This window comes from Branchiostoma floridae, chromosome 3, assembly GCF_000003815.2.
Source record: "Branchiostoma floridae strain S238N-H82 chromosome 3, Bfl_VNyyK, whole genome shotgun sequence".
NCBI classification, from domain to species: domain Eukaryota; kingdom Metazoa; phylum Chordata; class Leptocardii; order Amphioxiformes; family Branchiostomatidae; genus Branchiostoma; species Branchiostoma floridae.
Genome location: NC_049981.1, coordinates 31,156,291 through 31,183,790, shown reverse-complemented (window position 1 = coordinate 31,183,790; position 27,500 = coordinate 31,156,291). Strand labels below are relative to the sequence as shown.

Below are 27,500 nucleotides of genomic sequence, written 5' to 3'. Positions count from 1 at the left end.
AAACGATCGGTTCGCATCTGGTTGCACAATACACCTTTCTCACGCGGCGGCCATGATAGATCTAAAACGAGTTCAATGAGGCAAACAAAAGACTGTCCATCATAATTAGCAGTTCAACCAATTATAGCCTTCCAATTAGGAAAGTGACCAATAAGAGATTTGGCTACATGTCCGTCAAATATTTGCATTATTATGTTTTTATTTTGCATCTCTTAAGGGACGATGGGGTCAGTCTACGCTACTCAAAATTGATACATCTTTCGGTGCATAACACTAGTTATAATGTTTATTATTTGATCTTCTATTGTGAAAATTTGTGTGGTTTGGGGGAAATCTAAATAGGAGCTGATTTTAGAAATAAGTTTTGTCTGTTTGCCTCATTGACCTCGTCTTCAATCTATCATGGCCGCCGCGCGAGAAAGGTGTATGAACCCTTTAGGCTTGTCACATTCTAGAAGGTCGCCGTACAACTGCGTACCAGTCACATCGAACATCACAGATCTGCGCTCAGAGTCAAACACACAGACACAAACCCTTCAGCACTTCTGCTGAGACAAAAGATTTCCTAACATTGAAAAGTGACATTTGAAACACATTAGGTCCATAATTGAGGTCCCCAAGGAGACACCCAAGTCTTTAAGAACCCATTTGTCAAAGTACAAGACGTCCTTGAGAACCTTACGTCTTCTTGTTCCTGTTTGTATTGGTCCCCAGTCTTCATGATCTCTTTACTCGCTAATTATAAACCACAAGATTTTATTTTGATAAGTACGTTATACAGATGTTTAAACATCTACCGCAGTTTCTATGGTTTATGGACGACCCGTGAGACAATCTTACCTTGCCCCCTCGGGGTGATACTTTACTTGATGGGAGGGCAGCAACTCGTGTCACCACTGATTTGTAACTGTCACCAACCGGACGAAAACGCGTAAATCACCAATCAAGTGGACTGACAAAACTCGTTACTACACACAAAACAATTATTACAAAAATTAATCCGTATTGTCGATCATGAGCCAACCAACCAACCAACCAACAAACAGACAAACATGACGCTCTCTTGGCGTAAGTAAAGAGAAGGAATGACGATGCGCCAACATCAAAGTGAACGCCGACACTTTGATGATTCATGATCATTCTATTTTGAGAGCCTGTCATTATTCGGGACCGCAAACGTCAATCTTTATTAAAGCGAGAACCAGCAATATCTTTGTTAGTCTGCGTAGCGCAAACTATCCGAGGCTGTATCTGGCAGATGTGGGGTGGGACGCTATAAGCGCGATTTCATCAGGCTAACTCCTCTTTCTCTGACGATGTGGTAAGTGTTTGGAGTAAGGTTGGTGCTCTACACAACGCACACCTTTCCCCATGTGAGATCTTTATCGCGAGTTTCCCCTCTGTACCCGGTAACGTCATAATTGCTGGGCGCGTTCCATTGTTTTCTCTTATCTGATCGTTCTATCACGAAAAGTCAATCAGAAGATGAGAGCAATGACCGGTCTCAAGGACTGTTCAGCTTATGAAACAAAACACTCAGTATTGACCCCCCTCCGATCCTTCAAGGCTGTTGGCGGGTAGCGACCTTCGAGAGTAGCCTCTACCAGGCTCTACACAGTTCGCTGGGAAAATAGTAGAAATTGGCCATATAAGACAGAAAACACGCCAGAGAACTTGGATGGCCGAGGAGTAGAGTTTGCACCAGGCCGGCCAACACTAGGCTTTCATTCCTAACTTCCAAAGTCCCCTATTCGGCCGGGCAGGAGTGTGGTAGAGACTACTTTGGGAACGGACTAAAGCGAACAAGGCTGAACTCCAGGCTATCAGCTTTAATACGTCTGCCAAAAAATTTTCATGACAGGAATCTTTCTCGTCCGTACCAGGTTCCAGATCGCTGGATTAAAAAATAGTAGAAATTGACCAAATAGAGATAACATGGCAGAGGGGGCCGGGAGTACAGTTTGCAGCATGTTCATAGGTCTTTTTCATATTGATAGATTACTGGAAAACAAATTTCTCTGTATTGACTTGAAAGTTCATCTTTGTTGGTAGAAGACATTCTGGATAAAGTTGAACTGTAATTTCCAACATAAAAATTGTAACTTACCCAAATTTTCGACGGATGGACTCATGTTAGGAAATTGACAAAGCAATGGATTGTTCATTTGTTGACAAAGACGTCAAGTCCATTTTTTGTGTTGAAAATTACACGAAGTTCAACTTTATCCAAAAAGATCTTTGCACACAACCAGGGTGTCGACTCCATGTCCAAATGGATTATGTACGGGTCGTCGAAACGTAGTGAACATTCTATTCTATTCACAAACATGCAAATATACCTGGATTAAATCGACTGAGAAAAAAATGGTTAGATAAGGACAGGTGGTTACTGAGGACAAAAACATAACCTCTTTGCTGAGGACAAGGCTGTTTTGATGTGGTCTGTGACTTGATATGGTTGTCTGCGCGCATGCGCCACAGGTGCTTACTCGACCACATTTGAGTGTATTGGAAGGAAATTTGAAACAAAGATTTGATTGATTTTGTTGTTTGATTTATGTCTATAATTTAGCTGAAGCTGCTCTTTTGTATCCCTTACTTACAGCATAGTTTTATTTTGTGAAATACAGCACGGGGTATTCCGCATCACCCTCGGTCCCAGCCCTCCCGCGGGTCGGATCGCCCGACGGCCCTCGACCGATCTGACTGGTGCCTGTACAGAACGAGGCCCTGGGTGAGGCTATAAGTACAGCATGATGCAACAGCACACAAAGTGGGGTGATGCAACGTCGGGGCGATCGTGACAGGTGACATCGTATCCTAACCACCTTGGGGCAGAAAGCCGTAAATCTGACAAAACTGTCTGGTCGGGCCGTTTGGTTCACCGCAAATTGGAACAGTCACTTACGCTCTGCCAGTCAGACAGGGCTGCACGTGTATGGTTTTGTATTCCGGTCAAAACTTAACTAGAAAAGGCTACGACGTACTTCAGTCAACTTCGAGTACTTCAGCAAACTACGTCGATTACTTCAGCAAATTGCGACGTAGTATGACAAGGCACGACGTATACTCTGGCGAACTACGACCGCGACGTAGTTCACACAAACGTATTTCAGTTTGGTTTGTACTTTAGAACGAATGGGAGCGTGTCCTGTGTTTTCAAGATTGGTTCGCAAAAACACAACATTCGGGCTCAGCTAGAACACAAGGGGCATTGTCGTACAACTATAAAACACCCGCCGTCGGCGACGACTCGACCTCTGCTACCGCCGACTCGCTGGGTGAGTCATTGATATTAAGTCGTGGCCCCGACATTTATCCTATTAGACGGCGCAACGCTTAAACTGCCCGGAGTACGCTAAGCACGCCGTTTTCAGTTCTTCCTACACACACCGTGAGACTCCTAGCCTACGTCCCATCCTAGTTAGTTTACCCTACCCCCCCCCCCCCCCACACACACACACACAATCTCCCCTTTTCAACATTTCGTCGTTCCCAGACCAGTGGGTTTAGGGGAGAGTATGGTAGCCCGGGTTAACTACCTAGGATGGTACTCATTCTAGTCACAAAGAAAACTTTCAATCTGACCTCATCACTTTGAGGACATGATTACCTTGCAAGACGTGTGTGTCATTAGACCAGTTGCCATGATATACACAATAGTGGGATTACTTCGTTAACAATCCGTCTAGCACCGGATCAATTTCTTCACTAGTGGTCCTTAACATCAAACCTTTCTCTAACCAAACACAAGCACAAACACAGATATCTACTTAGAACCTAAAAAACGGGACATGGACGAAACAATTTTTTACACAAAGTATGCAGTAATTGCGACCAAATCATTGACCATTGTGAGAGGACGTTTTTCCAGTTGAGAGTATCAGATAATTACAACTATCAGGGTAGCAGACATAACAAAAGAACTTGTGACAAGCCTGTCCTTCAACCAGAGCCCAGTAAGGCGTGTGTGCTCACTAAACACCATACAGCCTATGATCAGTAAAAACAGTAATATTAGGCATGCACATGCTATGGAGACATGCAAGAACGAATTGCAGTATTAGAAAATTGGTCAAAATCATACAAACAATATACCCCCCCCCCCATATTGTCAAATGTAAGAAAAGACTAAGCCAGTCCTTCACCCAGAGCCCAGATAGGCGCGCGTGTACTCACAGAACACCATGCAGCCCATGATTAGAAGGAATAGCTGGTCCGCATTCTTCTGTAAGGTGGCGAAGTCAGCCGCCAGAATCGTCAAGTTGGCCGCCATGGTGACAGTGCTTCCGAACAAGCTCAAGTCGAATCCTCGGCCCTGTGAAGTTGGTAAACACACACAAAGATAATCCAGTCAAATCTTGACCTACCAACCTCTGCAGGCACTGGGGACGGGGCAGGGCAGGGTGGGTTTAACTATGTCAAAATTTACGGGACTGCCAGTTAATGTGGCTAGTGTCTGGAGGTAGTTGCCTGCGTAAAGTGGTCGTCTGACCAGCTTTGACTGTATCTATTATAAAAGGCAACTCAGTCAATCTCTACAAATTGAGAAAATTTGGATATTACTTCGGACGCTTAAAGTGACATGCGTGCGAATTTTAGCCAGTTGTATAGATTGAATTGTCTTTGAATATTGTTTACCTGGATGTCTAACCTTCAACGAAGCACAAAAGATAATGGCGTTTTTGTTCGGTGAATCCAGGTGTGCTAAAACACCTTTCTTTAGATAAGGGACCTGTTGTACAGGTGGCGTTTTGTTTTGTATCTATCCAGGCAAAGATAAAACACGATTGTTAGGAACTTGCGCCAGGTTGAACAAAAAATGGCCTTCACTTGAACTGGATAAACGTAAACAACCAGATTTTGGACAGCGGAGATTAAGGCCTATAATGTCATGAGAAATATACAATGATATAAAATGTGAAAAAGCAAAGCTTTAAACTTTAGTAAGATACAATGGCGAATAGGTCTATGTAAGCTTTAGAAAGGCAGTCAAAATAAGCTTTCTGTTTCGTAGAAAATGATGGGGGAAGACTCCGAATTTGAGCCCAAACGGCGCTTGCCAAAAATCACTGTTCACAGCACGAATATTCGTCGCGCCAAAATTACAATATCACGCCCCTTTATTTCCGTGAGAGACCGAGAACATTTTTGTGCGGTCGTGAACATGTTTATGCTAAAACCTTTAACATCTTAAACACCTGAAAGATAGATGAATAGATGTCTTTACCTGTTGAAGACGTAGGCTTTCCCCTGGTGTTGAAGAAGCCGGTGTTAAGAAGAGAGAGGGGGGAGAGGCGTGTTCTTCTGCCCGGCACCTCCAGACGAACTGCCGTACCTGTGATGATCTGTAATGTAAGTGTGACGTGAGGCTGGCAAACCGCCAACCCGGCCGTGAGGACCCCGCTGGTTGGCTCACCGCAACCACAAATATGCGGCGGTCCCAAACCACTCCTCTGGGGTAGGCTCCAAGCAGATGTATGTGGCTCGAGCTTATCTTTTTTAATTTGACTTTATTGAAATTTCAACAAGGCCTGTCCTCGTGTGTGTTTGTTTGTGTTTGTCTGTCTCTCTGTGTGTGTGTGTTTGTGTGTGTGTGTGAGGGCGTGTGTGCATGCATGTGTATGCGCGCGTGTGTATGTATGTGTGTGTACGTGTGTGTCCGTGTGTGTTTGTGTGTACACGCGCGCGCTTATGTGTGTACGTATCTGTGTGTGTGTGTGAGTGTGTGTGTGTATGCGTACGCGTGTGTTTATGTGTGCGTGCGCCAGTGTGTTTCAGTGTATTCGCGCGTGCGAGCGCATGATCAGCAAATCTTAAAATACATTACAAGCACTATTGGGCATGTAAGAACCCCAAATCCCAAACCGGTGCGGTCCAGCTGGATAACTTCGCATTGTTACACCACCGGGTGGTGTATGCAATTACCCGGCTTCTACTGTACTAGAAAATTGGCCAAATTATACAAAGATATATGTTCCAATGTCATCAAAATGTAAGAAAAACGTTCGTTTAGTCGCCGTGAAACAAGCGAATATCAAACACGTAAACTTGCATAGACGCATCAGATAAATCTACACACGTTACCAGGTTATACGGATACTGTTTCAAGTCAGCGACAACTTCCGCGCTCTGACACCTGCATTTCTTGTGCTTATCGCCTGATGTCTCTCTTTGGTGCCTGTTCAAACTATGACGTTTAATATCCCAAGGAATGACGACGTGCTGGAAAATGATGACGTGGACAATTTACACACGAAAATGATGACGTGCTGCAGTTTTAACACAGAGATGATGATAACGTGAACAGTTTACACACGGAATGTTTGCGTTTATCTCGACACTTGATTAATGCCTACTAATGGCCGCTTCCACCCATCTTTTCACTTCCGACCTCGCCCGTGTTATCACTTACTCTATCTCAATATGATGAAACAACTATAAATACAGGCGAGGAAACAGACTCACATAAGAATAGTTTTCTGTCTGAGTCCAAGATGCTCTGGATATCTGTACTTCTTCTTCTTTTCTTTAACAGAGGAGGTAAGAAAAGCTCACATCCTTCACGTTTGCACCGCATTGTTAGCTTATCCAGTGGCTTAGTGTGTTTCTTTCCCCTGTTTTCTGGTTGGCAGCATGAGTCAACACGTTTTAATTAAAGGGGATCTTTTGATGAAAAAGTGAGAAAACCTGATACTCACTCCATTCATACTACCCTCTCAACTGATATTGAGCTTGGCACAAAGACAGGAGTTGGACAGGCAAGTCAACTTTGTGTGTTGAAAATCACAGGCCAGCTTATGCTTACCAACACACAAAAAACTATCACATTTTCACCCTCCGTTTGTTGTCTCTGGGCCTGTACGTCTAACTTATACATACCTTGGTCGGGATGCTTCTGTTGTTATATTGTTGTTGTTGTTGACGACTTGTTGTTTGTTTATTGTCCTGACGCCTCAGGACAATGTGATGGGATGTGCCTGCCCAGCTGTTGTTGTTTATGTTTTGTTGTTTGTTTGTTGCCCAGACGCCTGGTTGTTCGAGGCCTGTACCCCACACCAACGCGCCTGTGATGGGATGTGCCTGCCCAGCTGTTGTTGTTGTTTATGTTCCGTTGTTTGTTTGTTGCCCAGACGCCTGGTTGTTCGAGGCCTGTACTCCAGACCAACACGCCTGTGATGGGATGTGCCTGCCCAGCTGTTGTTGTTGTTTATGTTGTGTTGTTTGTTTGTTGCCAAGACGCCTGGCTGTTCGGGGCCTGTACCGCAGACCAACACGCCTGTGATGGGATGTGCCTGCCCAGCTGTTGTTGTTGTTTATGTTCCGTTGTTTGTTTGTTGCCCAGACGCCTGGCTGTTCGAGGCCTGTACTCCAGACCAACACGCCTGTGATGGGATGTGCCTGCCCAGCTGTTGTTGTTGTTTATGTTCCGTTGTTTGTTTGTTGCCCAGACGCCTGGCTGTTCGAGGCCTGTACCCCAGACCAACACGCCTGTAATGGGATATGCCTGCCCAGCTGCTGTTGTTGTTGTTGTTTATGTTGTATTGTTGTTGTTTATGTTTTGTTGTTTGTTTGTTGTCCAGACGCCTGGCTGTTCGAGGCCTGTACCCCAGACCAACACGCCTGTGATGGGATGTGCCTGCCCAGCTCCTGGCTTTGCGATAAGGAAGTCGACTGTAAGGACGGCTCGGATGAGGCCGGATGTAGTAAGACATTTTTTAATCTTCCTTTTTTTTCTTCAAATTTGGCTCCAATCGTGCAGGATGATACGTCATTGAATTTTTCCCAATTTTTCCTCTCTCGACCAGTGGCAGAAACGACCACAGACAAAGCCGTCACACCAGCCATGGTAGTCTCCAAGAAGACCTTACGGTGCCTAAGAGATAGTATCAAAGCTGGCAAAGGAGTACAGCCGGCCAAAGTGAGTCAAACTGGCACCGGTGCCGGCTATGCTCATTTGCCAGCTTTGATACTATCTCTAAGGCACCGTAGTGCTGCTTGGAGACTACAGCCATGGCCGCTCCCCTTGTAGAAATTGACGGCGAGAGCGGAATGCCGGCCATTACAAACGGAGATTTTTCACCCAAACTTCCTGTAACTTTTTTAACTTTTTTTGTCTATTTCTTTGCAATTTAGTGGCAGAGACAACGACAGAAAAAGCCGTCACACCAGCGATGGCCGCTGCCATTGTGGAAGTGAGCGGCGAGTGCGGCAGGCCGGCCATCTCAGGGCAGCACGCACGGATCATGGGCGGTGTTGAGGCCGTGCAGGGCTCGTGGCCGTGGCAGGTCAGCCTGAAACTGTACGGTGGTCACGTGTGCGGAGGAACGCTTCTCGCGAGGGACTGGGTCGTCACCGCTGCCCACTGCGTGGCTGAGTAAGTCTTAAAATAGATCCTTGGGACCAACAGTGTTAATCTACAAGCAGATCCTACGGTAGCGTAAGATAGTATCAAAAGCTGCCAGAGGAATGAAACCGGCCTAGGAGTGTGTTTGGCAGATGGACACCTCTTGGCTGACTACACTCCTTGGCCAGTTTAGTGCTATCTTATGCCATCGTAGGATCTGCTTGGAGATTACAAAATTGTCACAGTTTCTGACTCTGCCAAAGATCTTGGGCCTAGTCAAAAACCGCCGCGATTTTGGCCCCAAGGATCTTCTGAAAGATGTCCTGGTACCGTTGATGCAAGATATTCATTGATTTGAAGTAAGAATTTCTACCTATGGATGTCACTCGAAACGTCCGGAAGTAAATATCCGTTTTTTATCCAGTTGTAGAGATTGAATTGTATTTGAATACAGTGGTTACTGTATTTACCTGTATGACGTATAATATGACAGAACTCGGAAAAACAAGTTTAACCATGTCTTCTTCTATTAATGATTCTCACGTGTCTGTATGTAATATGAATAAATGTTGATTGATTGTCTGCATGCTCCCTTAGATCAGCGGGAGTGAGTCAGGCCACGTGGAGCTTAAAAGCCGGAGAACAGACGGAGACAATTAATCAAAGATCCGCTATTTCGAAACTGGCGCAAATGTCTGAACAGATGAGTTAGGATTTATATACTTGGGTAGCCCATAAGAAACCGAGAATAGTTTGATCTGATATGCCATTAAAAAAACATTTACCAGCCCCCCTGCTTAAGGGTCTTTTCAACAAGGCCAAGATCAAACACCAGCAAAAGACACGACTTTTTTTAGCAACAGAGTAGTACTATGGTGGAATGTAAATGCCAGAAGAAGTGGTCACAGCACCAACAGTTAACTGCTTTAAGATAAGGCTGAGACTAGATAAGGCCATGGAAGAACATGACAACATGACAAGACCACACAAACCAACTATGTCTGTATGCTGACCGAATAGAATGAGGAGCGGTTTCAACTGGAGCGAGACTCCTACTTAACCAAAGAACTCTACTCTACTCTACTCTACTCTTAAGGAGGCTAGAATAACCTACCTTTCTCCCACGGCAGCCTGAGAAGCCTGGAGAATCTGCTAGTCTCGCTCGGCAGCCATCACCGCACGGAGAAGGACTCCCCTCAGCAGGACATCGGGGTCACCAAGGCCATCGTGCACGAGGGCTATGACGCTACCTCGTGAGGAAAACTTTGTTTTTCTATCTGCCTTTTTTTGGACAGACGAGGACAACGTGGCATTGCACTAAAGTTAGTAACTTATATTAACAGTGCCACATTCACTGTACAGACAGAAGGTAAAGGTAGTCTTTTCTTTTACCTCCCCGACAGAAGTCAGGTACCCATTTTTACACCTGGGTGGAGTGAGGAAGGTCGTCAGAATGTGGAAGGTCGTGCAAGGTGTCTTTTCCAATGGCACAACGTCGGGGGCACGGTGGGTATCGACCTCGGGACCTCTAGATTCCGAGCCGAACGCTCTACCATTCGTTACACACGACGTTTGTTTGTTATAAACGAATTGTACGTTGATAAATCGTGATCCTACTGAACCTGAGCAGTGACGTAGGCGTGACGTAATGGTACGGTGTTTGGCTCAGATCATATACCATGTTAGAATCTTCTGACATGCCCCGTTGACGTTGTGCTCTCGGGAAAGGCACTTCACCGAGTAGGAGTACCTAACTGCGATCTGTAAGCAGCGACGCCTATGCTGCAGTGCCATGCGAGCCAGTCGGCATTGCCCTGAAGAAGGTGACAGAACCGTTGGTAGAATAAAGCACTTTGTTGTGTGCAAAAAATCTTCTTATTCGATCCTGTTTGGTGTCCAGTACTAGCCTTCTCTTACATGTAATTTTCTGCAAAGATCGAACAACGACATCGCCCTGTTAAGGCTGAGCAGCAGCGCCACCTACACGAACTACGTCAGCCCTGCCTGCCTGCCTGCCCGAAACGGATGTAGCTGATGACACGCATTGCGTCACTTCCGGTTGGGGTGTTACCGGTAAGATAATCATAATAATCATCTGGTGTATTTTGCCAGCCAGTAGGTACCCAGTATGAGTAATGAGGCTGTTTAACGTGGTCGAGGCACCTCCTCGAGCACGGGACCCCCGTTTTACGTCCCTCCCGGAAGACGATTTCGTGGAAACTTCGTGAGGCTACAGCAATCCGGACGTCCTTGGTTGGTCCCCCATCCAAGCACTGTCCGGACCGTCGCGTTGCTTAACTTCCGAGATCGAGGGATCGGGTGACCAACGCGCCACGCGGCCGTAGCTTACACTTTGGCGGCATAAAACTGTTTTTAGGTCTTTACACCAAAATAGAACACAAAAGACCTCGAGAGAGAAAGATGAGAGGGGGAGAGAAAAAGCTAGGAAGAGAAGTGGAGAGGGAAAGATAGGGAGAGAGAAAAAAGTAGGGAGAAAGAAAGAGGGAGTGAGATAGAGAAAAAAATGAATGTTTGATTCTTCTATATAACTTGACGTCAACCTTCTGCTCCAGAGAGTGGGTTAGCGACCTCCCTGATGCAGACCATAGTTCCCATCATGAACCGCGACAAGTGCAACACCCGGAAGTACATGAACGGACAGGTCAGTCCCAACATGCTCTGCGCCGGATATGACGAAGGAGGAAGGGACGCCTGCCAGGTGAGGGTCTGCATGCCTTTCCGTTAAGCGTTACGAGCCATTTTAATTCACCGTTAATCGTTACCGACCCTCTCTAATTTAACGTTAATCGTTATCGGTATATTCTTCGTGAAGCGTTATTGGTCGTTTTAATTCAACGTTAACCGTTATTTGTTATCCCGAATTCACCGTTAAGCGTTACCAAGAAATTCTTCGTAACCCGTTTATACACACGAAGTCAAATGCCAGATAGAACCCAGGTGAGGGAACAAGTCGGTCAGTCAGGTCCGGTTCAGGTCCAGAGGATCAGGTCCAGGTCCGGACCTGAACCTGATTCAGTATGTGAGAACTTATGAATGGGCAATACTCAAAACAATGGTCCATTTCGCAACAAAGAAATCTGCTTTGTGCAGTATTCGACTCCCACTGGCATTTTAAAATCCTACGAAGCTATTAAACTGCCTCTGTACTATTGACTGTAAAACTTGGTAGAGATGACTATAGACTCTACTCTATTTCGCTCTTGTTATTTTCCTCCACCGGTAAGCCCCGAAATGTGTGAATGCCTGATCATATAATCTGTTCATTTTCCAAAAGGTCCAACATCCGGTCCACCGAATTTTTCAGGTCTGTTTTTTCTGGACCGGTCCAAAAACTGGTTTACCGGTACCCAGTCCTAATGAGTACTGCAAGTTGTTGATGTCTCTGTGTTTTCTGGGGGGCCCCGATGCCCTTGACGGCTGTTGAGGAAAATTTCTTTATATATGCCGCTTTTTTTGTCCACCCTCCCCACGTCGTCGTCTAAACATATCAAACGGAATACATGCACAAAGCGACGTCTGATATTCAAAGGGGGACCCCCCGGGGTGGACCAAAAACGAAGCCATATCACAAGAAGGTCACAACTATCTCTGGTCTGCCACAGCAGCGGAAAATAGGGATTGGTTATGAAACGTTCATTATGTTCGATTTCTCCCGTTTCCAGGGTGACTCCGGCGGCCCCCTGGTCTGTAACTACAGCGGAAAGTGGACCCTGGACGGCATCGTGTCCTGGGGGTACGGCTGTGCGCAGGCGTACAAGCCCGGCATCTACACCCGCGTCACCCAGTTCGTCAGCTGGATCAACAACAAAATGGCGGCAAACTAGACTGAGCATAGCAGCCCGTTACCTGCCGGAGATTCAGCAAAATACAATAAAGATGTCTACTGCGTATTTCTTTGATCATCTATGAAATTAAGTGACTTAGAAACCATATTTCCTCCGATAGATAAAACAAAACTTCATACATGAATCACTCGGTATGAGCAGTCCAGGTCGGTTATACTCGGCATTGCTTGAACAGAGCAACTTTTGACGGTTTGTGTGATGTTATTTTATTGGTGCGAAAAACTGTGCCCTTTGAGTGACTGTTTCCGTCATATTGTTTTTCTTTATTTGATGTTTTTGCGCAATTCCGTAAATCTATCTCTGTTTATGTTATTCATACCCGGTAAAACAGGAGTTCATATCGAATTTGGAACTCATTTACTCAAATGTGTGTGAACGTACTCGTTTGTATGGCTCGAGGCACTACATTCATCGTATCGATTATCAATAGTGTTTATTGCAAATTCTTGCCCGTGGGCTAATTGCAGGTAACATGAGATATTCAGTGTAAAAAAAAAAAACAATATCACAAGACAGTAGTGTCTACTTCAGTCTGAAAGCTGACTCTAGATCCTGGGTTACTGGGTTCGACTTCTATTTCGGCGACAGTGCAAGCCGAAAGATACCACCTTTTCTATGTTATATGTGTGTGTGTGTGTGTGTGTGTGTGTGTGTGTTTTAATGTTAGAAGGAGAATTGTTTTCTTTTTGTCAGTGAATGTGAATAAATTTGGTGGCCTCTTCAAACAGCTCTTTCTTTTCGTGATCGTAGAACGAACAGTTTGACATAATATGTGTTTCGTCGTGCATTGTTAGAATATCTTTATAAGTGGGGTCATCCAAAGTTCATTCTAAGCTAAGGTCTACTGTATGTAGAGCTAAAACTAATGATTCCGGCGCCGTGCCGTCATTTCGGACGATGAACTCCTTTCCAAGGCCACGCAAACAATCCGAAAAGACGGCACAGGCATGGAAGCTGGTCAGGCTACTGTTGAGATCATGTGTATATTAATAGAACAAGGTTTTGTTCGCATTTGTCAACAACATACCAACATAATGCAAACAATCCAAGTACTTTCCCGATCGAAGAAAAAGTTACCCGTACATCTGTGCATATGCTTAGAGGTGGCGCCCATCTCCATTTCGAGTAGCCCGTGGGCCACACATGTGCAAGCCACTACAGCAGGGGGCTGGTCCGCTTGAAGTGATGTGTGTTTAACTTAAGTTTTTATACTCAAATTGTAGTATCACTTTTGCTAGAGAAGCATAAAGGTACACGTAGAGCACTTATTCTGCAAGTTAGTTTCAAAGGGGAAGGGGCAAAACATTCAACATCAATGTTACTCAAGCAAAATTGGTTGGCAGATATTTCAAGGAAATTATCAAAATATTCATATAGAGTCGGAAAGTCCTCCTTGGTCTTCCTGAAATACAATCGACAGTGAAAGCATGACAAAGTTCACTCAAGTAGCCCAATTCTAGCTCTGCCTTCTGTCCGAAGTGGCTTGAAAGGAACTAATGCTGACATCTGACTTGTTTGTTTGATTATGTTATCTGACGTACATTGTTGTACAGCGATGGAAACGTTACCATGGCAACTATCGAATAAGTTAAACAGCTGCAAGCAGACTTTCGTCGACCTTCTTCCGCCGAATGTTCCTTTGTTGCTCACTTTGATTACCCTGCGAGACATGGATGCTGAAATAACATAGAAATGCTTAGAGATGCAAATATTCTAACAGCATTTTTATCTTGGTATAACCGCCTTGCATTTATCAAATAAAGGGTGGAGCAAGGGGCCCTCCCTGGCTGTCAACATGAGCGAAAATAATGCCGCAAAAAGTTAGAAAAGTTACATACCCGGTTTCCTCTCGACCACCGCGCGATTTTTAAGGATCGGCCGATGTTCGATACTTTTAGGGATCGGCTTGTCATGCTTAGGGGTCCGATCCAATCGTTCCAATTTTTCACTGGCTATTTTTATGGCACTTTCGGATACGACTCTTATGTAGCTCCGTGGGACCCCCAGCGGCTACCGGGCTGCTATTGGGCCTGGCCGGGCCCCGGATTTTTTTTTAAACTTGGGATTAAAGTCAACCCAAGACCTGGCGACAAATAAACGCCGTGATATAATCGTAAGAACACCAAGAGGTGCCCCCTCGGTATCCGGGACAGGTGTGTGGCTTGGGAGCAACATCCCCGAAGGGCACCGGTGCAATTGCGAACGAATTATCCTTCAGCTCCGTCCGAAGTGGCAAGGTAGATTATTCGGCAAAAAAATGCGCTCATGCAATTCAACTCTCTGGCAATTTTTATACCAGGGGACCTTCTGGTGATCAACTGATTCAGCCAAAGGTCGTTGACCCCTTAGCTGTGACTAGTCTTTGCTCATGACAACAATTGCAAGTTGACGTCAGGATCAACATCACATGAGATGAAATGCACACGTCATGGGTTCAGTATGTCCACGTGACGTCTGGCCAGGATGTAGGTGTAAAAACGTGCGTCAGAAATAGACCTAAATGCGTCAGAAATAGACCCAAATGACGCAATAACTACCTATTTTGCGGTTCCATACTTTTTGGTGACGTAGTTGTAGATCAAGCTAAGGTTACAGGTAACACAAAACGTTTGTGATGAAACATAAACATTATAATAAACATTGACCGGTCGTAAAGTATTTTTGCATCTTTCGATCTTTTATGCTAAATGTGATAGAATGCGGATGACTCGTTCTATCACTCTAAACACAAAAATAGAATGAAACACCTGTCCCTATACTAATTACTTTTCAGTTAAAACTAATTACTTTGCTCTTCGCAATCGTCAATCCATTTTCAGATGTTTACCTACCAGTTACGACAACATGTCGCTACCCCATATCCTCCTACAGATATCAGAATAAATATGAGAAAACCTGGTCCCATTAGCGCACACCTGTCGGCTTCCCTCGCTGTGACGTTAGAGGTAAAGCTGTGCCAGGTATTTTTACACCGACACCGGACAGCGAAGCGTTCTTATCACCCAGTTCAAACAGGATGGAGGCCGTTCGCCTTGCGTCGCGGGTTTCACGGTGCGGGTACAAATAGGACGGACGGCCTAAGCTTCCTCCACTTTGCTAAAAACTTCGTCACAACAGAACAGAACTTCAACATGATTTGGTGCCTTCTTCTTCTTGCTCTGGCTGCCCGCGGAGGTAAGCACCTTGTATACAACTTTCTTTCTTTTTTGTGTATTATCTTTTTTAAAAATCTATTTTCGACATAATCGTGTCGTTGTACTCAAGTTATGCAATTTAATCTAACAGCGCCACTTAACTGTTATTTATCAGCTTCCTTTCGTAGCTTTTGCGGAACCTGAAGTGCATACATTCACACCATTCCCACATTCTAAAAAAAATTTTTGACAGATGTACAGACAAGGGCCATTAAGATGATACTAGTAACTCATTTTGATAATGCCACATACAGAAAACGAACAACAAGCTTCAAAGGGTAAATGTAGTCCCGTAGTCTTTTTATGAGGCAGAAGGGGCAGTAGATTGCTATCCACTGTGTCAAGGTCTTGATATTAGAAGTCGCTGCCCATGCATCCCTTCCCTTCCATTCCTTTTGAACTCTCCAACCGAAGTCAGGGCTTCTCTCCCGACCACTCCCCACCCACCTTTGCCAGTGGTCAATCTCACTATTGAGAATGAGTTTTTCCCCTTGTCTGGGGAAAGCCATACCCCAGGTACGTTAAAGAACCCACCACACATGCGATGGTGCGGTGTGAGTGGTTCAAAAAGTACAGTCCCTTGGCTAAACCTGGAGCAATTACTGTCGTATAGAGGTCACCTGAGTGGCACCGAATGGCAGCTCGCTCCAGACCCTTGCGATTTAGCCCCGCCTATTGTAAGCTCTTTGCAATTCAGCCCATGGCTGCCAAGAGAGTAGTCGGCCCACCCAATAACAATCCGACCGCTCTTGTATCTTCATTCTCAGACGCGTGGCTGTTCAGCTGCAGCGCCTCAGACTTCCAGTGCAGCAACGGGAACTGCATCCCCGGCAGCTGGGAGTGCGACGGCGAGGCCGACTGCTCAGACGGCTCGGACGAGGCGAGCTGCAGCGGTAAGAGAACTTAGGATATTTAACGTTTGTTTGCAAGTTCATGCCCTTAGGCTAATTGCAAGTTTATGGTACATACAAAGAAAGGGGATATCATATGTATATAACAATGAATAGTGATAAACATTATTGTACAAAGAGACTACTTGAATACTAGTGTTGGCTATATCTAGATAGGCTATATCTGACTTCTTCAAGTTTGGGAAGCAGAGGAAGGTAAGGAGGCCCACTTTTTCTACAATTTTTGGGTTTCTGCTCGTTGGAGATTTGTTTGTATTTTTTCACAGCCAATAACGTCTCTTACCTGTTTACGCTTCGATGATTTGTTTGAACCTTTGTTTATTCATGAAAGCTCAAATCGGCCTGCAAGCCGATTTTCATTGATATCTATCGGAGCTTCTTACTGGAGTGCTGCTTCTCGCCGCTCCGGTCAGAAGCTATGAGGAAGGTGTCTGGTAAGCTGTTGGGAGACAGTACTGGTTGCGATGGAAAGAAAACTCCAATATTCTATTTTCTAGCAACCTGATGAAATTATGTTCGGACGAGAACTGAGGTTTCACCCACTACAACTGAAATGAGTAACACAGGCTTAATCATTGGGTACAAAAAGAAATTATTTCATGACCTCATATCCAATAAACAGTTTAAGTTTTGCTTTCTATATCAAGCACACACAATCTTCCAATATCTCCCAAAATCTAACTAGTACTGGATGAAACGTCATTCGTAGTAGTCATAACTGCACTTAGCCACTATCGGCAGGAGGCCCTCTCGGGCCGTCAGTGTTTGACTTACTAGTACTTGGAGTACTTAGGGCAGGAATTCGTACGCGTCCAACAATGTTCACTATAGCTAGCTGCTCTACCCCGCACTGCAACTAGCTGGCATTGCTGTAGTGCCATAATGCGGTACTAAACTTGACTCATCTTGTATCCCCCCTCATCCATTCTTTCACCAGGCGGCGGAACCTGCCAGCAGGGCGTGCATTTCTTCTGCGCTAACGGGCTGTACTGCATCGACTCCAACTGGGTCTGCGATGGGGACAACGACTGCGGAGACATGTCTGACGAACAGAACTGCGGAGGTGAGCTTAGCCCAGCAGGATCCATTCAATGTTGTAACGTTATATACAAGCACCATCGCAGTCGATAGGTTGACAGGGTAAACTCCCGGTGCTAGCTAGCTAGGCATCGGGTTACAGACCAAATAGGAATTACCCGCCAAAAAAAATTCGATGATCGAATACGGTTGGAATTCGAATCACAAGTAATCGAACATGGTTCGAGTTCGAATCACCGAACATGGTTCGGGTTCGAATCGCCCATAATCGAACATGGCTCGGGTTCGAATCGCCCATAACCGAGCTTGGTTACGAATCGAATCACCGATGGTTCGGTGATCGAATATTTGTCATTTCATTTTGTAACCGCAGAGGCTTGTCTGTATGTCTGTGGTTCTGCAGCGCAGTTTCTGCATGTTTTGCCAAATGTAGTAGTCTGCTATCTCGGATTGCCTTGATAAAAGTCCCTGCTCCCCTATGCAGGTGGCAGCACCGGCACCACCGGCACCACCGCGCCCATCACTTCCTTCACCGGCGACTGCGGCCAGCCCGCCATCTCCCCGCAGAACGTGCGCGTGGTAGGCGGTGTGCAGGCCGTGCAGGGCTCCTGGCCGTGGCAGGCCAGCCTCAAGCTGTACGGCGGCCACGTGTGCGGCGGGCAGATCATCGCTCCCAACTGGATTGTCACCGCTGCTCACTGCGTGGACGGGTGAGTAAGATCACGTTCGTCGTGGGTAACTTCAAGTGTTCAAAACCAGGGTTCACCGCTATCTCTCAGCATAATGATTTCCACCTTCCACTAACTCAGTTCATTGTCTAGAAGTGGGCAAATGGCATTGCATTGAACAAACCCGTCAAAAAACAAAAGTTCTTTGTAAAACCAAACCGACGTTTAGGTGACCGTTTTCACCTTCCTCAAGGCAGTACTGACCGGTTATATTTCACACTGCAGCTAGGTGTCGCTGCTTGCAAACCTTGTTTCACTAAACACGAGAACTAGTTAACTACCGCATTTTTTACAAAGCAGCAGCGACGCCTAAAAGTAGAATGCGGTAAAACCTGTCAGTACGTACCGGTAGATATCGCAATTCAGAGGGGATCTTCATCTCTACGGTAGATAGAATCGTCGATCTACTGAAAGAATTGCCGATTGTGCATGCAGAATTGCCGATTGTGCTGACAGAATTGCCGATTGTACTGACAGAGTTGCCGATTGTGCAGTTAGAATCGCCGATTGTGCAGTTAGAATCGCCGATTGCACTGATAGAATGCCGATTGTGCAGACAGAATTGCTGATTGTGCGGATAGAATTGCCTATTTTACTGACAGAATTGCCGATTGTACTGACAGAATTGCTGATTGTGCAGCTAGAATTGCCGACTCCACTTAGCAGGATTATGTACTTCCTTCTTGTGCAAACAAACAAACCGCAGAGTTAATGACCTTGCATTGTTGGTGTTCCCCGCAGACAGAGCAACCCCAGCCAGTGGCGCGTGTCCCTGGGCTCCCACCGCCGTACCTCCACTGACTCCACCCAGCAGGACTTCAGCGTCACCAGGATCATCATGCACGAGAGCTACGACTCCAACAGGTTGGTTCATTCTTTTCCTTCTGTCGTTTACTCTCTCACTCACTCACTCACTCACTCACTCACTCACTCACTCACTCACTCACTCACTCTCTTACTCACTCACTCACTCACTCACTCACTCTCTTACTCACTCACTCACTCACTCACTCACTCACTCACTCACTCACTCACTCACTCACTCACTCACTCATGGACGAGAACTACGACTCCAACAGGTAGGGTCATTCCTTCCGTCCTTCACTCACTTTCTTACTAACTCACTCACTCACTCACTCACTCACTCGCTCACTCGCTCACTCGCTCACTCGCTCACTCGCTCACTCACTCACTCACTCACTCACTCACTCACTCACTCACTCACTCACTCACTCACGTCTTATAGCTATGACAGACTGTATGAATGAAACGTGATTTTCCACATTGAAGTAATAGTTGTATCGTTCATCTCCCCTTTCCTCCACCCCAGGATTAACAACGACGTTGCCCTGATGAAGCTGAGCGGAAACGCGCAGTTCAACAACTACGTCAGCCCGATCTGCCTGCCGACCCAGGACGTGGCCGCCGGAACCAACTGCGTCACCACTGGATGGGGCGACACTGGTACTTCTTGTTTTGTTGATTGGTTGATTTGATTACATGTATAGAACTCTATGGGTGGCATCCGCGCTCGCATCAATTTTCGTCCGTTTCCAAAAATGAAAAATAAAAAGTTTTCCACCATACTGTAAATCGTACAAGGCAGCCAACAAATATATGCCATGGATTGCAAAACCAAATATCGGAAAATTTAAGATAATGTCATAGAATATTCCAAGGTCAAAGAAGATGTGAATGAAGAATAATGAAGAATTTCTTGTTCAGTATACCATATTCTGTGTGTTAACGTTCAGTCACTTGTTCAACCTTTCTGACCACTTATAGATTTCATGATGAAGGCGACTTTTTTGCCAAACATTCTTATTCGTAAGCTCGCATCAGTTATTTCAGGTTCCCACAGTTCTAACCTAGTGTCCGAGTGTCCCACTACAATGTAATACGTTGTCTGTTGATCGTAGCTCTGTCTTCCCCTTCCCTCTGCAGGCTCCGGTGCGTCCACCTACCTGATGCAAGCCACTGTGCCCATCATGGAGTGGAACAAGTGTAACAGCGCCCAGTACATGAACGGCGCCATCACCGACAAGATGATCTGTGCCGGGTACGACCAGGGAGGCAAGGACGCCTGCCAGGCAAGTTTCTTTACCTCCATGAAAAATGGGAGTAATATAGTTGTTGATGTGCTTGTGTGTGTCTATCTGTTTGTTTGTGTTTCCGGATATTTGTGGACAACATAACTAAAGAACCTCTTGATGGATTACGATAATATTTGGTGTATGGGTAGGTGTTGGAAATAAGAATTTCAAGATTGATTTTGGGCTCCCTGGTATGTGACCTTGGTACTGCAGCAGAACTTCCATTTTGGGCCTGGACATGCTATGGTCTTAATTTTTTGGTGGAAGGTAGTTTGTTCATTCAGTAGTACCACATTTGTGGAAGGATTGACATAACAGGTGACTGTCACCTTTACAAGATGTCAACAGGGAGACAAGACTGTAAGGTTTAATCCACTCACACCGGGAATGACTCCTACTCTTTTCGATAATTGTGGTGGGTTCTTTAACGTGCTCGACGCGTGGCTGTCTCCGAACACGGGACCTCCATTTAACGTCCTATCCGATGGCCTATGTCAAGTGACGTGAAACTAACTGTGGCGTCAAAAACGGGTCAAAGGTACCCGGTAATATGTATCGTCCCCCGTCTCGGTTGAAGTATGGTTGTTTAACGTTTGATGTGTTCTTGCGTTTCCAGGGTGACTCCGGCGGCCCCCTGGTCTGTAACTACAGCGGAAAGTGGACCCTGGACGGCATCGTGTCCTGGGGGTACGGCTGTGCGCAGGCGTACAAGCCCGGCATCTACACCCGCGTCACCCAGTTCGTCAGCTGGATCAACAACAAGATGGCGTCCAACTAGACTGAGCATAGCAGCCAGTTCTGTTATGTAACGTGACGAATCTAGCCGTAACAATCTACGTATTACATGTATGTGAATAAAAGACAAAGTCCTTCTTCTCTTTTGCAGTCGAAGACTCGAAAGAAACCAGCATAAGTCTCTCGCCTCCATTTTTATTATCAATAAGATAGCACATCTGTGAATTCAAGCGAGCACCACGGTAGAAGTAAAATCGGTTCTTACAGCTTTGCTAATACATAGGGTTGATGCCTTAAAGTGTAATTTTGAATGTTTCATTTCCTTGTGCTGTACACTACTATATCGATATTCATTGCTCGATTTCTGTATTTAAGTAAAGAAAAAAAAAGACATATCTATGAATAAAGTTTCCGAGATATTTTACATTTTTCTCTCTGTTGAAGCAAACCTACCCCTATGATAGAAATTTCCTAACATGAACATCTTTTATCCAAAATATTTCCAAGTTTTGCGGCCAAAATCGGACAAAGAGCAACTTTTAGAGACCAGGGTTACATTATTAATGCGAAGGAGCTGAGAACACGGCGACACACATTCTGATCGCTAGAGGTCGCACCTTACTACAACTGTTGCCTATGCTGAGAATTCTCATAGTCACTAATTTGTATTACAAACTTTCGCTGCAGTTGCGAAATATGCACGCTCACACTCACATGCACAGCGAGTAAGTGAATGAGTGGGTGAGGGATTGACTAGAAAGAGAGACTGAGTGAATGAATGAATGAATGACAGAGTGATGAGTGTGTGAATGAGTTAGCGAGTGTTAAACTGAGTTGGTGAGTTAAAAAAGTAAATAAAATACTTTAGGTGTTAGTTAACTTGAAACATTTATTTGACACCACAAAAGAAAGAAATGTCAATTATGATGATCTTTGTTTCTTTAAAAAAGCAAAAGACGTAACAACAAATAACAGTGGCAATTTCTTAAGATAACTGCACAATCGACTTTTGCATGCATAACAGTAACATTAACGAAGGGTCCTCTAACTTCGACATAGGTCTAGTCTAGTCCTGCCTTCTTGCATGCACTCAGAAGATTTATGATAAAAACGGCTTCGTCTGCACACGTCGCTTCCACACAAAAGCGTGCGAAAGGTCCGCAAGGTCGGATTTGCCGTGGTCCGAGTAAGGCAGAGGGCGGTCAGAAACCTCTTCTGTCTGTGAGAATGTTTGGAGGTGTTCCAACTAAAATTGTTACATATGTACCATCAGGGTAGTAGCTCGCTCAAAGTCCTTAGAAGCGAACATAGGAGCTATCTACTACCCTGAACTGCTAGATGATAGCAGACGAAGCGACTGTAGTATATAGTGTATTGTACGTCGGAGCGAGAAGCAACTGTATATAGTGTGTATAATAAAAGTTGGAGGGAGAAGCAACTGTATATAGTGTACGATAAACGTCGGAGTGAACTACTATCCGGATGGCACCCAGGCAGCGCGGGGCGGGTGGGGGTGGGTATTCAGTAATGATATTTTTTCCCGCCTGTGTTGCTTACCCGAAATACAGTCATAAAGAGCAAGGGAAATTTTTCCGGCAAGAATGAACCTATAAATGTCCGTAGCATGAGCATTCCCTGTACATGTCGTGGCCGATAGAAGATTTAGATTTAGATTTATTGACATTGCAGACAATGCAAAACATGGCAAACCCAGCCAGCTTAGCTTATATTGGGTGCCATACTTACATTTACACTTCTCATTGAATGCACATAACTAACTCAACTGGTTAACGTATACTTCAAATGAAACAGCGGCATAAGATTAAGCCTAAGGACAAACCTTCTTGAGTGGAACATTAAAAGTTAAACTTAATATATTGAAAGATAATCTGTTTATTTAGTTAGAATAGCTCGAGATCACTTTTACTTCATTTCAATTTTTCATGGCCAAAAGATTAACCCTTTTAGGACATCATAAATGGAAGAAATAATGACAGGTTTAAAAGACATATTGTCCTAGTATTTCGTGTCCAATTCTTCGTGACAACAACAAGAAAATCAAGAAAGAAATTCTCAGGAATTTCTTTAAAATGGCTCTACAGTCGACACTTACCCACATTCAACCATAAATATTATATTTCTATACTGGATAGTCGCATTACATAGACGGCAGGAGCAAAATACAAGTACTGGTGCAGCTTCATGTACAAATTTATTGCAGCTAAATGTAAAGGAATTATTCAAATCCGTCTATATGACTTTCTTTTTATTATCATATTTTTCAACAAGCACTATTTTCCCATTTGCCCATATTGAGATACGCACAGAAATGTGTTTTGCGACCCTGCCGCTCCAAGACCCCTGAAATTGAAAGTCCAAGTAATCTCCAAGCAGATCCTACAATGGCATAAGATAGTACCAAACTGGCCAAGGAGTGTAGTCAGCCAAGAGGTGTACATTTGCCATGTAGCCAAACACACTCCTAGGCCAGCTTCACTCCTCTGCCAGCTTTTGATACTATCTTATGCTACCGTAGGATCTGCTTGGAGATTAAGTCCAAGGACCCCTGAAAGTGAAAGTGGTTTGCCTGACGCAGGTGGATCTCGGGGTATCACGCGAGAAAAAGTGAGAGTTGTTGTGAGTGGGCGGAGCCTAATTGTCAATCAGCCGCGGACATCCGACATACAGCCAAAATGGCCGCCCAGACTGCTACCACCAAATTCTCTGATAATTATGATCTAAAAGAGGAGCTGGGCAAGTGAGTATGCTCAAGATCTCTTTACGTCTCGAAATTTAAGATGTTTCCCTAGACGTTGTAAAATTTTGGTGCGTTTTGGAGGCGCGGTGGAGTGATGAGGGGTCTATGTTTTCCAGGGGTGCGTTTTCGATCGTGCGGAGATGTGTGCAGAAGGCCAGCAGTGCGGAATTCGCAGCGAAAATCATCAACACCAAGAAGCTTTCAGCCCGAGGTACGGAGACCGGTACAATCTTTCCATCTTCCTTCTGCGCCATGAGATATTCTGACACGCCAGCTAAGATATCCCTCGGTCCCGTAGGAGAGAGGGGGGCCAGGGTGGGTGTTCCCCCGCAGAGCCAAGGGTCGGGCCGCGGGATAATTTTATGCGAGATATTCGGAGGGTGGTTGACTAGTGCGAGGTGCAGTACTGCCGCGTGCACTTACCGTAATACGGGATGGGTTTTATTATAATAAACAGGGCACAGGCATAAATGAGAAATTCTTATTAAGATATTTCTTATCTCCTTTATATCCCACCTCGAGAAGAAAATCTAAGAGAGGAGAGTTATCGTATTTAAACGTGCTGCCAGGGGATTTAAAAGTCGCAGGTGTTGCAAAAAGCAGTACCACAGATGTTGCAAAATAAGCAAGGGTTTTAACTCGTTTTTTAATAGCAGGGGCTGCCCAAAGTAGAGGCAGTCAGAAGGCATTTGGATTGATGACTGTCACATTTCAGTTTCGCAGGCAGTTGAAATTGGTGGAAGTAATTTGAAAAGTCCCACATTATTTCATTTAATTTGCGCAAAATCTTTCATAAAACCTTGCTGTAAATGTTTCAAAGTAAATGAAAAAATATTTTTTAGAATATGTTTGCAGGTAATAGGGAAAGAATGAATCCTTAGATTTAGCATCTGTCAATCTTACACTGATGTAAAAAAAAGCACAACCATCATCAGCATTCGCTTCCAAAAGAAATGAAATTAAGGGAGATATTTATTTCACTGATGACAATCATCATTTGCAAAAATGTAGATATTTTCCATGAGGTTGGGGATGCAGTATTTCCTTAGCTTGCAGCATGTAGCCAGCCGATAGATATTCATGCCAGGCAGGGGCCCTTGTTAGGTTGGTCCCTCCGTGGAGATGGCCCTAATCAGGTATGCTGGCAGTGTGCCGTGGAAGCACGGGTGTTTCAGGTCGGGGCCGCGCGGCGGTTCGCCGTGTAGCGGTGTTCTTGATAATTTTTCTGATAGGCCCATAATGCGCTGGTGATTATTGAAGATGTCGCTGATAATTGCATCTGTCGTGCGGTGTGAAATTGTGTGCATGAGGATGGGAGACACAGATAATATTCCGGTCGGTTCTTGGGTTATAGCGGCCGCATCATGCATGCCTGTTTTTATTGCCCCTTTCTGTTTTATACCATCCTTTTGTTTTCCTCCGAAGGTGTTGGTACGACGGGCAGGGATCTGGAGCAAAAAACAATCGCTTGGGGGTGGGAGGGATGGCTGCTTGTATGTGCCCTGATCGGTGTGGGAAGAATTGCAGCACAGGGGAAATTACATTGGATTGACTCCAAGTCCAACATATATACACATCAGGGGAAAACCTGATTCACAGAATTCCCCATCACAAATGATCAAAGATTCCCGGATGGTGTTGGGATAAGCTGGGGATGGGTCCCGAAGGGGAAGGAAGAATTGGGTGGATTTTATTCAGATACACCGGGATGGTCTCTGGTGCCCCACAAATTCACACGAATCTCTCCCTGGTCCATAAATAGATGTGGAGGCAGGGTAGGAAAGGGCAGCTATTCCAGTGGGAGGGGCACACAATCCCCACTGTGATCACACATATTACAGCGGAGTAAACGCTCGTGTAACCACGCCGTTCCCTCTTTACCCTCCACAGACCACCAGAAGCTGGAGAGAGAAGCGCGAATCTGCCGTCTCCTGAAACATGCCAACATCGGTCAGTGTCAGAGTTCCATATCGTTCCTCTGGTGTGTGTGTGTGTGTGTGTGAAAGGGGGAGGGGGGCATTTGTGCGCATGACATTTTCACAGTGTGCCACAAGGGGAGGGTGTCAAGGAAAACAAACATCTCTTGTCCATTACAGTGTTTGGTCAGGGAGGATCATTACGCTGTAGTGGGAGGGGTGTTATGGATGTGTGTCATGTGTACAGAGCAGGGGCAGTTGCAGAATGTTGTCTGTTTCACATTGCTTTGAGTAAGAAATATCATACAGGAAATATTTTGCTCACGTTTTTCAAGCTCATGGAAATGAAAGGCAAAATTTTACATTGCCAAACAATTGAGAAAATATATATATATATTATTTATTCTTCAACAAATTCACGTTATTCAATTATACCGAATATTCATTACTTTTCACATGTTTATTCTTAAATTGTGTTGAATGAATGAATGAAAATGACTTATTTTCATTGAAAAAAGGCTTCCTGGAAGAAACATTCTTTGAAAAAGAAAATTTTGATTAATTTTGGCCAAGTTTGTAGCTTATTTTAGTTATAATCCAACTCTCAATTGCTAACTCCATAGGAAAATTTGGATGAGATTTTACACGTAAAGAAAAAAAAATAGGATGTGGTTCCCACGACAATCTCTGGCTGTCTGTAAGTTACCTCATGCAAATACATGCATTAATTCAGTACTGACAAGGGATGAGTACCTGAATAAATGAATAAACGGTTGGATGGAAAACAGCCATTGTATTCCGCCAGAACAATGCTGTATTGAGAATGGTTTGTGATAAATATGTGATGGTATGTGCTTCCATGTCTACACACACACTCACACTCTATTTAGTCTATATAGCCTACAACTGTGTGCATTGTTATGTTATCATCCATTTGGAATGGTAGAGTGTTGATTACAGTTGCTGTTGTACACTGAACCTGTTGCGTTAAGTAATCTGTAATGTGCCACTGGTTTCTTATCTTAGCTGATGGCAGCAGATGTCATCTGCAATTCACAAATGATTTCTGTATCAATGAAGATATTGTGTTTGTGATATTATATAGCAAAAGGCAATTTACACTCACTATGACTGCCTTGTGACATAGAACTGCTTTTATCGTAGAGCAGCGCATAGTGGATTTCCTATATAGGTTATCAAGGGGCTTCCATCTTTTCATCGTTATCAATTTTCAGTTGCGTAATTACCATTTGAGTCCACTTTGCACTATGACCTATGACCCTGACATTGGTGCATCCTATGCCCTATAGACTGCTTGTTGAGTCATTAACCTGGTTTTAACAGATTTAAAGGACAAAATTCAGAAATACTCTGGAATTTAAGATATGGTATTAGCCCATCCTATGGTAACCAATTGACTGTATTCAGCTGTTCAACAGTGATTCCAATACTGTATCAATTATTATCCCGACCATTCTAATATAATTTTCTCTTGCCATTCATTGAAGCTATTGGTTAGCCTATTGGTGTTTTAACCCTAAATTATTAGTTGCTTGTTATACTGTACCATACTGTACATAAGGCTTGTTATACTGTACCATACTGTACATATGGCTTGTTATACTGTACATATGGCTTCTTATACTGTACCATTCAATTGCCATTCATTAAAGCTATTGGTTAGCCTAATGGTGTTTTAACCCTATGTTATACGGCTTGGATTTTAGCTGGTCGTTCTGTTGGTACCCTTATTGATGTAGTTTATGTTGATGGTTTTTATCTATGTACGTGTTCTTGCCTGTGGTTAACCCTGTACCCAGTATGGGTCGGTGAAATATTTCCATAATTTTATCCATGCCACTTGCTGAGTGCTAAAGTGTCCTCTGATACTGAAAGACGGTTTTCTGGTCTATT

At 44.5% G+C, this 27,500-nt stretch overlaps 5 protein-coding genes across 33 annotated transcripts in view; 4 read left to right on the top strand and 1 right to left on the bottom strand.

Annotated features, from left to right (window-relative positions):
- Positions 1–5,336, bottom strand: part of LOC118411826 (putative ammonium transporter 1) — a 23,661-nt gene extending 18,325 nt beyond the window's left edge. Inside the window, exons 1-2 of the mRNA XM_035814314.1 lie at positions 5,231–5,336; positions 4,180–4,318 (exon numbers count right to left, since the gene is read on the bottom strand). Of these exons, the coding sequence (XP_035670207.1) occupies positions 4,180–4,276 (97 nt within the window). The 5' untranslated portion in view covers positions 4,277–4,318; positions 5,231–5,336. The remainder of the gene's footprint in view (positions 1–4,179; positions 4,319–5,230) is intronic.
- A 1,948-nt stretch (positions 5,337–7,284) lies between these two features.
- On the top strand, positions 7,285–10,382 carry LOC118411825 (chymotrypsin-like protease CTRL-1). The gene is made up of 5 exons (XM_035814313.1): positions 7,285–7,291; positions 7,584–7,706; positions 8,137–8,377; positions 9,478–9,600; positions 10,283–10,382. Exons 1-5 carry the CDS (start codon positions 7,285–7,287, stop codon positions 10,380–10,382), a joined length of 594 nt encoding a protein of 197 aa, XP_035670206.1.
- A 543-nt stretch (positions 10,383–10,925) lies between these two features.
- Positions 10,926–12,212, top strand: LOC118411562 (trypsin-3-like). Its single transcript, XM_035813919.1, has 2 exons — positions 10,926–11,066; positions 12,031–12,212. Exons 1-2 carry the CDS (start codon positions 10,944–10,946, stop codon positions 12,190–12,192), a joined length of 285 nt encoding a protein of 94 aa, XP_035669812.1. The 5' UTR covers positions 10,926–10,943; the 3' UTR covers positions 12,193–12,212.
- Positions 12,213–15,237: 3,025 nt separating this feature from the next.
- On the top strand, positions 15,238–21,090 carry LOC118411560 (trypsin-3-like). Of its 2 annotated transcripts, none has more exons than XM_035813917.1 (8): positions 15,238–15,387; positions 16,175–16,300; positions 17,256–17,381; positions 17,841–18,066; positions 18,826–18,948; positions 19,415–19,548; positions 20,029–20,174; positions 20,794–21,090. In XM_035813917.1, exons 1-8 carry the CDS (start codon positions 15,345–15,347, stop codon positions 20,953–20,955), a joined length of 1,086 nt encoding a protein of 361 aa, XP_035669810.1. In that variant the 5' UTR covers positions 15,238–15,344; the 3' UTR covers positions 20,956–21,090. The 2 variants fall into 2 exon arrangements, with proteins under 2 accessions (XP_035669810.1, XP_035669811.1); XM_035813918.1 differs by having other exon boundaries at positions 17,256–17,382; positions 17,851–18,066; positions 20,794–21,085.
- Positions 21,091–23,522: 2,432 nt separating this feature from the next.
- LOC118411573 (calcium/calmodulin-dependent protein kinase type II subunit delta-like) overlaps positions 23,523–27,500 on the top strand; it is a 112,267-nt gene continuing 108,289 nt past the window's right edge. For all 28 annotated transcript variants that reach the window (XR_004830690.1, XM_035813972.1, XM_035813968.1 and 25 more), the window contains exons 1-3: positions 23,523–23,670; positions 23,787–23,881; positions 25,561–25,620. Coding sequence is in view for 27 of the 28 variants with exons in the window: in XM_035813972.1 (XP_035669865.1) it covers positions 23,606–23,670; positions 23,787–23,881; positions 25,561–25,620 (220 nt within the window). In the remaining variant the exon portion in view is untranslated. The remainder of the gene's footprint in view (positions 23,671–23,786; positions 23,882–25,560; positions 25,621–27,500) is intronic.

Excerpts from the sequence above, each read along its gene's own strand:
- LOC118411825 (XM_035814313.1), top strand. Across the intron at positions 8,378-9,477 it reads GCTGCCCACTGCGTGGCTGA|CCTGAGAAGCCTGGAGAATC; the intron begins GTAAGTCTTAAA and ends CTCCCACGGCAG. Across the intron at positions 9,601-10,282 it reads GAGGGCTATGACGCTACCTC|ATCGAACAACGACATCGCCC; the intron begins GTGAGGAAAACT and ends TTTTCTGCAAAG.
- LOC118411562 (XM_035813919.1), top strand. The coding sequence starts at position 10,944 with ATGCAGACCATAGTTCCCATCATGAACCGCGACAAGTGCAACACCCGG. Across the intron at positions 11,067-12,030 it reads GAGGAAGGGACGCCTGCCAG|GGTGACTCCGGCGGCCCCCT; the intron begins GTGAGGGTCTGC and ends TCCCGTTTCCAG.
- LOC118411560 (XM_035813917.1), top strand. The coding sequence starts at position 15,345 with ATGATTTGGTGCCTTCTTCTTCTTGCTCTGGCTGCCCGCGGAG. Across the intron at positions 15,388-16,174 it reads TGCTCTGGCTGCCCGCGGAG|ACGCGTGGCTGTTCAGCTGC; the intron begins GTAAGCACCTTG and ends CTTCATTCTCAG. Across the intron at positions 16,301-17,255 it reads GGACGAGGCGAGCTGCAGCG|GCGGCGGAACCTGCCAGCAG; the intron begins GTAAGAGAACTT and ends TTCTTTCACCAG.